This window comes from Acanthopagrus latus, chromosome 19 (genome assembly GCF_904848185.1).
Source record: "Acanthopagrus latus isolate v.2019 chromosome 19, fAcaLat1.1, whole genome shotgun sequence".
Taxonomy (NCBI): domain Eukaryota; kingdom Metazoa; phylum Chordata; class Actinopteri; order Spariformes; family Sparidae; genus Acanthopagrus; species Acanthopagrus latus.
Genome location: NC_051057.1, coordinates 16,765,688 through 16,775,912, shown reverse-complemented (window position 1 = coordinate 16,775,912; position 10,225 = coordinate 16,765,688). Strand labels below are relative to the sequence as shown.

At 41.5% G+C, this 10,225-nt stretch overlaps 2 protein-coding genes across 6 annotated transcripts; one reads left to right on the top strand and one right to left on the bottom strand.

Moving 5' to 3' along the window:
* Nucleotides 1–602: 602 nt before the first annotated feature.
* Nucleotides 603–5,613, bottom strand: LOC119008388 (low affinity immunoglobulin gamma Fc region receptor III-like). Of its 4 annotated transcripts, XM_037078614.1 has the most exons (7): nucleotides 5,463–5,613; nucleotides 4,394–4,447; nucleotides 3,750–3,785; nucleotides 3,343–3,609; nucleotides 2,509–2,757; nucleotides 2,280–2,426; nucleotides 618–2,125 (listed from the first exon to the last, which is right to left on the bottom strand). In XM_037078614.1, the coding sequence occupies exons 2-7, from the start codon at nucleotides 4,422–4,424 to the stop codon at nucleotides 2,040–2,042; spliced, it is 816 nt and encodes a 271-aa protein (XP_036934509.1). In that variant the 5' UTR covers nucleotides 4,425–4,447; nucleotides 5,463–5,613; the 3' UTR covers nucleotides 618–2,039. The 4 variants fall into 4 exon arrangements, with proteins under 4 accessions (XP_036934508.1, XP_036934506.1, XP_036934509.1 ...); XM_037078611.1 differs by lacking the exon at nucleotides 4,394–4,447 and having other exon boundaries at nucleotides 617–2,125; nucleotides 5,414–5,495; XM_037078612.1 differs by lacking the exon at nucleotides 5,463–5,613 and having other exon boundaries at nucleotides 4,394–4,686.
* LOC119008389 (butyrophilin-like protein 1) lies at nucleotides 5,161–9,345 on the top strand. Of its 2 annotated transcripts, XM_037078617.1 has the most exons (5): nucleotides 5,161–5,455; nucleotides 5,560–5,651; nucleotides 6,290–6,379; nucleotides 7,460–7,813; nucleotides 7,895–9,345. In XM_037078617.1, the coding sequence occupies exons 2-5, from the start codon at nucleotides 5,585–5,587 to the stop codon at nucleotides 8,056–8,058; spliced, it is 675 nt and encodes a 224-aa protein (XP_036934512.1). In that variant the 5' UTR covers nucleotides 5,161–5,455; nucleotides 5,560–5,584; the 3' UTR covers nucleotides 8,059–9,345. The 2 variants fall into 2 exon arrangements, with proteins under 2 accessions (XP_036934512.1, XP_036934510.1); XM_037078615.1 differs by having other exon boundaries at nucleotides 5,170–5,455; nucleotides 5,560–6,379.
* Nucleotides 9,346–10,225: the final 880 nt, after the last annotated feature.

Below are 10,225 nucleotides of genomic sequence, written 5' to 3'. Positions count from 1 at the left end.
CTTACCCTTAATAACCTTTCTGCATAGATATAGTTTGACTGAAAACAGTTTGGTTCTGCAGGGAGGTGTGTGTTTGCTCTTTGTCTTCTGTGATAGGCATTGGTGAACGATCTACAAATTCATTTCAAATAATAATTTAAAATAAGAGTCTTTCTTGTCACTGTAGATTTGAATTTTGCTGTACAATTTAATACATCAACAAGAAAACATATCTCATAAAATGATCATACACTGATCTGCTAGAACGAAAAGAGGTAATATGTAAGAATTTCATCATAAAATGATATCACATCATAAAACAAGTTTACAAGTATGTTCAAAAGAATGTGAAGAAATTTTAATGGGATTCTAAGAGGTCTATGTGTTGCAGATATTTACTGAAATTAGCAGCTGACCAGGGAGCTCTGACTTGTTCTCATTTTCAGAATACCGCTCTGAGCCCCCTGTTCGGATCACTAGCTGAACGGCTAACCAAGTTAACTAGCTAACTGCAGCTACAGTTAGCAGAAGTTAGGAGCGACTCTGGTGATATGCTGCCCCCTACTTGTTTGGAGTGTGCCATTTGAAAGGTGGCCAATTCTTACAATATTGCATGTTTAAAAGGACTAACAGGTGAAGTGAACATCATCGGCATTGCAATGTGTTCTGGGAAACCATGGCCAGAAATACACGCAGCATGCAAGACATCAGACAAGTTATCCACCATCCAAGTTTCATTGTTACTGCGAGCTTGTAGTTAAAATGCACATCATAAACCTAAGATTTGTATTTACAGCAGTTTTGTTGCTCTCAGAAGTGAAAAATCAAGCAAAATACACATTTCTACATAATGCTGCTTTGATGAAAACACAAGCCATTGAAAATCAAAGATGACACAGCGAGCCAAGAACAAGTTGGATGGGCTACTATCCATAATGCATTGTGTTGTATTCACCACACGATGCAACAACACAAACCACACTTGACATATTTGGCTGGCTTGTTGTGAAGAGAACCCAAATAGAACCCGTTACATTTAACCCCTCTTTATCCTGAAAACGAGCAAGAATGTCCTCACTTTCAAACATGTTCTCACAAGGAATCTAAAATCCTCACTGACTGTCAAAGAATGAGTCAGGCTTTTGTGATTTTGGAGGACATTGCTTTGAGATATGTTTCCATGAAGACTTGCCCTAACCATAAAACCAGACCTAATGTAAACACTAACATAATCCAAACCAAAAAGCCAAGTGTGAACCCTGAAACGTCATCTTGTGGGGACTCCAGGCTTGTTTTGGTTCTGGTCACCTCCCTGCCAGAACTGACTTATGACTCAGATGTGTAAATTTTCAGCCACACACTCAGTATGGAGTGTCACCTGATGAAGCAGTTGTGAAGATTTATAGTTTTTCCAAAGAAACCAGATCACACATATAAGAAGTGAGTGTCTCATTCTGCTAGCCACAATCACACGACATTAAGTACTTCTCATCTGACTAATCTCAATTATCATAATGTGGGAAGGTCTATATTTACTCTGCAGTGACTCGGGCACAGCAGAAACATCAGGCACAATAACTAAAACAAATCTTTTTTTTTTTGTTTATCCATGGAAACGTGAGAAAAAGGCTTTTTTCATGTGTGAAGCAGCTTAAATATTTTTAAATTCTTAAAGTGTGTTTTTCTGTAATATTAATTTTGACCACCAGAGGCTGAAGTGCACCACTACCCTGTTCTCTGAATAGGACTAAAAGCATTCATGTGCAATTTAACATTTTGATTTGATTTCACACATAAAAAGATTTTTAATTTTTTTTTATTTAAAAGTGAACCAAAACAAAAAGGTTGACTGATTATCCTGGTAGAACTTTCTTCGTTCACCAGTTATGAAGTCATAAACACAGGAGACAAAACAACTTAGATCACATTAAGAAAACAGATATCCAGAAAAAATACAATCTTCACCTGCACCTCTCAGGCCTTCCGTATCATAATCATACCATAGCTATCATCTTGCTGATGAAGGCCTTACAGTAAAATCTGTCTGTGGTCCGTTCAGCTCAGAAGTGATGCACGGTGCTGACCGCCACAAGGTCGTCACAGTCCTCAGCCGGTCTGCCCTCAGCTCGGTGTGGCGGAGCCGTCGCTGTGGAGAGAGGAGCGGGTCATCATACATTTTTGATTCATTTTGTAAACAATGGACAAGGTCAAAGTTAATGAACACAGCTTAACTGTAAGTGATTCAAAGAGATACTTTACTAAATGATCGATTATGAGGTCAGTGGATTATTCAGAGTTACATGTGGGCCTGTTTCGATATAAAGACACCATGAGGACGGTGGAGACGCCGTATGGAAAGAACACAACCAAGTGAAAGACCAGTCTGGCCACGACGTGGGCGGAGGCGGAGGCCGAGGCAGGGGGCGGGGCTGCATTTGTAGGGTTACCTGTGCAGAGAACCCCACCTGGTTAGCTGAATATCTTGATGACAAAAAACCCTGAAAAAAAAAAAAGAAAGGGCAATCTCACCATCCAAGACAGCGATCCAGCTGGGTCGAGACATTCCGTGACTGCTGGTGTGACACTTGTAGAGGCCTTCATCAGACTTGGAAACGTGGTGGATGGTCATGTGACCTGCGGGTTCGGTCCCAATGAGGAAGCCATTTTTATAGAAACCAGCCGTCAGGTCGGAAGGGGTTGGTCTTGTTTTGCAGCTCAGAGTGACATCTTCCCCCTCCGTCACAGGGAGAACAGGACTCTGCAGGATCACTTCACCACCTCAACACAGACATAACACAGCATTCCTTCCATTTACATGCTACTGGACATTCAAACAATGAATGACGGCGAGCCTGTAGTTTTGTGAAATTCAAGCTCATAATTTACAATTTTAATGAGGAAATAATACAAACTTTTTTTTCTAGAACTGACTAAGCAAGCTGTTCTCAGATGGAAAGTTCATCAGAAAAATGTGTGAAGCTAGAAAAGTGGCAGGGTCTGCCACATATGCACAAAGTAAAACAGTTTGAAACTGTGTTGTCCTTTAAGGTCAGTTTGTTTATTCAGTTATATCAGTCATGAAAACAAAGAGAGTTGGTTTATTTGAAAAAAAAATAAAAAATCCTTCTCCAAATGTACGTAGTGCCCCTTTAATGTTAGTATCTCCTGGTCCAACCTACAGCCTGATCAAACTGTCTGGCAAGATTGAAAAACATGAAGCTGCCAATAATCCAGAGACTTGTGAGCCTGAATGAGTTAAAAGGGAGAAAACATATTAATTCAAGGTTGACTGAATCGTGACTCGAACCATTTTTTGTCTAAAACACCTCCCTGCTTGAGCTCTGCTCCACAGCCTGATCTTACCAGTGACAGTGATGTTGACGGTGTTGCTGGTCGTCGCTCCCTCTATGGACTCGCACCAGTAGACCCCGCTGTCCAACGGGTCGATGTAACTGATATGACACGAAGAGCCGTCTACTTTTCCCCAGCTGGCTCCACATGTAGTTTCCTCCTCATCGCTTGTGTTCCTCCTGAACATCCACCCGGCGAAGCTGCCGTCCGCCTCGCAGCTCAGAGAGACGGACTCCCAGCTGAAGAACTGAGACCTGCTCGGACGCACGGTCAGAGAGGCTGGAGGGAGAGGGCGACAGGAAGCAGTGGCTGAAATACGTTCGTTCACAATAACCCATCTCCAGATTCTGAACAGCAACTCTTCTGTCTGGAAAAGAGTCAGACGGGTTTTCAAGCTGTGATAGAGGAAGTTTGCTCACCTTGTTTTGTTGTGCAGCACAGCAGTGAGGTCAGAACTGAAGAGAGACAGAGAAAGACTCAGGCTGCTTTTAGTTTCTGATCCAACAAGACAAGACAACCCCAGAGAGCAGCACACACACACACACACACATGCACACTCTGATTTATTGGTCTGGTTATTGTATAAGAATGTAAAGAAGGAAAGAGTTGTGTCGAAACATTACATCTCACCCTCAAACTATAACAACACAACGGAGGCGACAGCAACTTTCACATACCCGAGAGTTTCCGTCTTCCTCAGAGTCACAGGGAACAACAACTCAAGAGGAAATGTGACTTTCTTAATCACTTAGTCTGTAGTGGAAATGTGAAAGCAGTCAGAACTGGTGCCATGCTCCAGAGAGGTTTATTCTCTGGCTTAGTGGAAATTAGGTTTGTAAGAAACCAGTCGCAACGCTAATGAGCGTGTACTTCACAATTCTACGTCAAAGCAAATAAGTTTTGTCAGTCTAAGCTGATCTTATTTTCCCAAAGTCTCATCGAAAAACATTTTCACAATCATGCAAACCTCTTCTCCTAAAACTATTTTCATGTTACTGGGGATTTCTGAGCCAAACACTGCCGCAATGTTTTTTTTTAAAGCTGATATTTTTCGTGCACTTACGCAGCCGCCACAGTAGAGAGGATTCCTCCATCGTAAAATGTTGTTTGATCACATCTGCGGATAAATCAGTTCATATAACTGAGAGTAGATCCTTTGTGGTTTCCTCTCCGCCAGCTAAAGCTTCAACAGATTTTAGTTGTTGAGTCGTAAAAAAAAAATAATAATAATTTGGTTTACAAAAGTAAGCTCTGAACCTTAAAAAAGACAAACATTCAAATGAAGAAGGTGAGATAAAATAGTGAAGCAACACCTGACACAGACCGCAAATTATGACTTGATTGTGCAACTGACTGAAGGCTGTAAACCTAAGGCTGGTGTTTGCAGCAGTAGGTGTGAAGTTTCCAATGGCAACCTTTCCTTTGTACTGCATGCCAAAAACCTCAATCTGCATCAACACTCTTTGCAGCACCCGGGCATACAAGACTGCTGTCTTGGTATGGCACAAGTTTACAACAAAGATTATCTCATGACATTTTCCACTTTGATCTTTGGTCCAGACAATACTGATGTTTTTTCCTCGTCTTTCTGAGTTTTATTTCATGTTTTTGCTCTAAATGAACAGAAATACACGTGATGTCATTGCCTGAACTTGTGACGAGGTGTGTGGAAACCATGTCAGTAAGTCATCTTCTCTGAGGACACAGACGTCTAGGATTTGAGTCCTACTTGCCGACAATCAGGCAGTTTGTTTATGTAGTATTTTTTTTCAAACGCTTCCTGTTAATTCAGTGAGAAACAAGCATCCAAATGCTCACAATGAAACTGAAACCTCTTTCACTGCTGCTTGCAGATGTTTTGTATTTCAAGTCGTTGCAGTTCATGCACACTCAACACTCCCTCCAACAGCTTCACAATTAACTTTGCATTCCTGGAGGTACACTTAGTTGCTGTATCGTTAGTAAGAGCGCACCCACACAGAGTTTAAAAGCCTGCCAGCTCCTCTCCAGTTAGATGAGACGTGAAACATCTCCAAGAACCTGAAACAAGCCCAGCTGTCAACGATACAGCACCTAGATTTACCAGGACCTGGACGACTGAGACTCTTCATCAACATCCCTTCAGGTAATACCTGCATGAAGTGTTTTATCATCTGTAGTTTTAACATGATGAAAGCATGATGTCCTGCCAGCACAGAGTCGAAGTTTAAATGTTCCTTTGAAAAACAGGAAACGGACCTGCTGTTGCTCTCTGATGACATCTAGGGGTTCAAAATTTACGGGAGCACTGCAGCACAATGTGAAAAAGGAGGAGGCTGCAGGTAACCTGTCAGTGGCTATGTTGCATCATGGGTAATGTAGGCATCAGGATTAGAAAGGAGGAAGAATGTGCTCAAGGTGATATCTCTTCTTCTGCTGTATCGACTTTGATAGTTTGCTTTTAATCTGTCTTTAATGAGTGCAACAGTGTTACAGAACTGAAGCGTTATTAATATATATGTCTAATCATGACATGGACAAGGAAAAATAACTACTGTGACAGTCAACCACCATAAATACGAAACATGAATTTATTTCTCTTTAATTCTCTCAAAAAAAGTTTACAGTGAAATAAAGTCAATTTTTACTTTAATGTGTTCCCCGCAGAATCTGTCAGTAAACCTAACGTTTTAAATTACGAGATTATCATTTGGCATATGCCTTTGGTGTAACTTTAAATTGGCTTTTTCACTTTGCTCATTTTTAAATAAATCATTATTACAGCCTAATCACTCCCGATAATGTGGAAAGAAAGAATCTTGAAATATCTTGAAGAAATACGTTGGAACTACTATACATCGTGACATGTGGCGACATGTGGAAGTCTTCTCAGCAAAGAAACAGCATCTGATTTACCGTAAGGAACTACCTAATTACGTAACGCATCTGGGCGTTAACAGAGTCGCTCGCACTCTTCCAGCAGAGGATGAACGGGCGAGTGGAGCGAGGATGGGACGCGCATCACTGATGATCCTGATCCTGATCCTTCACTTTGTCTCTGTGCCGGCAGGTGAGTAACGGAAACTTAGGACGTTATTGAACATTTTCACGGCTCCGGTTGCGCCACGTGCACTGAAGTAAAGCGGCGCGCGACAGTAACTTTTAAAAATATGCGCTCCCTCGAGACACCAGGTAGAGTTGTTCACATTGCACTGGCTGTATGAGAGAAAGTAAAAGTAAAATACAGTGTATAGGAAAACGCTCTCGCTTGTTGTATGACATGTTCTCCACATACAAACTGTGGGAAAATGTACTCAGCACGCGTACGTCTCGCGGTAGCAATAGGTGAGACTGCCACGCTCAACACGCGCGAGGGAGTAATTATATTATTGATAACATGTGTAAAGTATGCTCTTTAATGTGCAAGCGTGATTTTGATGCGGCGGCATGTGGTGAGTGTGTGTGTGTGTGTTTGTGTGTGTGCGTGGGATTGTGTGTGTGTTTTTGTGAGTGTGTGTGTGTGTGTGTGTGTGGGGGGGGGGGGGGGGGGGATTCCAGCCGGTGGGGATTCCAGTCAGAGCAGCCCACAGTGTTTTTGTTTCAGTAATCCATCAGTAGTTGTTGAAACCACTGAAAGTCATTGTCACAATGAGTTTCATTTTTACTGCAAATGAATATTGGTCCCAAATATCTGCTTTCAATCTCCTAGATTTATAATAATCAGTGTTGCCACATTGGTTGAGCCCTAGTAAATCGTAATATACTTAAATTGGCAGAGTTTAATTATTGATATAACTTGGATTGCTCTTTTTTAACTACTTATAGGTGACGCAGGATTTTAACTGTGCAGTCTGTAGGGCTTGGCGGTAATTGAGTTTTAAGGTAGGCTATATTAATATGATAATATATTGATCATAAACTCCTTGCAAAGACTGTATTTTTTTATTGTATTATTATTTTCAACAGCACTTTGCCTTATTAATCAGTACAGTGTCTGGTGCTGGTTTGTGGACCTCGGGTCAACAAGAGATGCTTCCGGTCGTGTGTACCTCAGACCCAGATTTGAAATATGTTACACTTGTGTTTTAACTACCCACATTATTTTTTAAATAAGTGTTATGATGTTTGCTTTCTGATTTATCCTGTTCAGGCCCACAGGAGATAACAGTGAGGCCCGGAGAAGACGTCACACTTCCATGTCAGGCTTCCAGCGGTGTCGTCTCTCTGCTAGTGTGGAGAAGAACTGAACCAAAAACCTTCAAATACGTGTTCCACTTCAGAGATGGAATATCAAGTGAAAACTTCCAGGAACCCTCTTTCCGAGGTCGAGTGGAGCTGAGAGATCCCGAGATGAAGGACGGAGATGGTTCGGTTATCCTGAAGAACGTCACCGCCAGCGACTCCGGAACCTATGAGTGTCGAGTCGCAGAGGAAACCGCAGGACGCAGAAAGAGAGACGCACCCAAACTCATCAACACCATTCACCTGGGTGTTAAAGAATTAGGTGAGTTTGTAGAGTCAAGATTCAGGTGAGTTTGTGTCTTTGAGACTTGGTGACTCCTCACGCCTGTTTTCTGCTCTGCAGGTCCCACAGCTGGAGTACAGGATGATGAAGGAACTGCTGCGCCGGTGGCCAGTGTGACGGTTCTAGTGGTCCTTGCTGCTGGTGGCATTCTCGTTGCTGCTGCGGCAACTGGTTTGATCATTTATAAAAAAAAATGCCCAGCTGCCACAGGTCATGGTTCATAGAGGATCCTACCAATCAGGATGTTGTCACTGAGGTCTCAAAATTCTGAAAAGAGACGATTTGGACAGCCTTCGTGCGGTGTAGTGACGTATTTGGCCTTCAAATGCAGCCGTCGAAGGATGCGGACCCTGAATTGAGACACAGCAAATGTGGTAACTGGCCCTCGAGTGTTCAGAGGGGAAGGGAATTGCTGACATTAGCTGAAATTTCCAATTTTAATTTAGAGTCTTATAAGTCATATGCTCCCCCTCTGCTGACCAGGACGTGTCACTGCAGCTGATGCTTGGCCTCCTGCCTTTTCAAGAGGAAGCAGTCTGGTTTTTGGGAATCTCCCTTAAGAGGGGGTGGGGCACTAGGCTCTGTCTCTTGATCTCCATGACACTGACCAGAGACACAATCCGTCAGCCTGGAGTATTAATGCTTGTTTTGTGTTTATCTGGTGTTAAGGTTGTCTAGACAAGTGGCTTTATTTCAGGGTTAGCTCCCAGCTCTGAGGGCCCTGGTAGGTCGGTGTGGGTGGCTGTCCTTCCTCTGTTTATGTTGGATGGCCCATCAGTTTATTTGCTTGTTTGATTGTTTAGTCCCCCCCCCCCCCTTTGTTTGATTGCTGTTCAATTTTAATAGATTTATCTTCCTTTAAACTGTAATTTGTTTGTCTTGTGTTAGAGCTCCTTTTTAGAGAGGGTCCTAACAGTATTTAATGTTTGTAATTTAAAAGTGTTTTTAAAGGGAGTGATAAATAAGTGAACAACATATCAACCTCCGACACCATTGTGTATTAATACTAATCAAATAAAAACAATATAATTATATATTTGAAACATGGAAAAGACGATATTGGAAATCATAGAGATGTGGTCAGGAACCTTTCAAACATGTAGTATTTATTCTTTTCCTCCAACACTATGAACTTTGCACAATCCTGTAAAAATGCTTGATCATGTAAATGAAATATACATATTTTAAAATGTATTTTCAAATGTTTATTTTCTATGTATGCTTCTTGACTTGGTTATATCCTACTCCCGATGTTTATTGCTGTTGACCAAAACAATGTATACTCACCAATAAGCCTGAATGTGATTCTTACTGTGTGATTTGTTTTGTATCATGGATTCCCTGGAAGCTGTAATTGATGCTGTGGATTATCCTTGAGAAATGAGGCACATGTTCAATAGGAAATAACCACTAGATGGTGCTGGAGGATCATGCAAGCCAATTGTGCCTGTGAACAAGCTGCACACTTTGTATTTTGTTTTATAAATAAATGACAAAGCTTTATGAAATCATTAGCAAGGATGTTTTATTGTCTCTGTTAGCGGCTACTGATCTTGAAATATTTGTTTCTTAATTGAATTTTTCTTCAGATAAAACTGTTTCCATTTCAGTCTCGATCACATCTGACCTTAGAAGTGTTTTTTTGTCTGGGATTGTTGAGGCTGATTGTAATGACGATGATGAACGCGTTGTTAGCAGAAGCTCACTCAGGCTTGAAATGTTTGTCTTTAGCTGTAATTAGTGCTTTGTTTGTGGATGTAATCAGTTTTCTCTGCACAGAGAGGCTGAAGGACACAAGCAAACACTGCTGTTACTGTAACACACTCACACACACAAATAAACATGCTTTTACTTAATTTATTGCTGCAGCACCTTCAGGTGACCTGCGGTGACCCTTGTTCATCTCATTACATCTGTCTTTGATATAAAGCAGTTTAATAGCACTTCCATCATCATCTTTCATCGTAACACCTCATGAAGTGAGAGCAGGAGCTGATGTTGTCGTCTCTGTCATGTGCAGTTCCCTTTTGCTTTAGTCCACTATTGATTCTTGCTGGAAAACCTGGATTTTCCTGCTTTTAAAGACAGTAAGAGAAAATGGTAAATAACTAATGTAACTGGCATAATCAGGGGCAAGTATCAGTACTAACAATATCAGTTAAAACACTACAGAGAGGCAGCATACAACCCTGACATTGTGCTTACATATACACCGATCAGGCATAACATTTAGACCACTGACAGGTGAAGTGAATAACACTGATTATCTCTTCATCATGGCACCTGTTAGTGGGTGGGATATAGTAGGCAGGAAGTGAACATGTTGTCCTCAAAGTTGATGTGTTCGAAGCAGGAAAAACAGGTAAGGATTCGAGCGAGTTTGAGTCCATG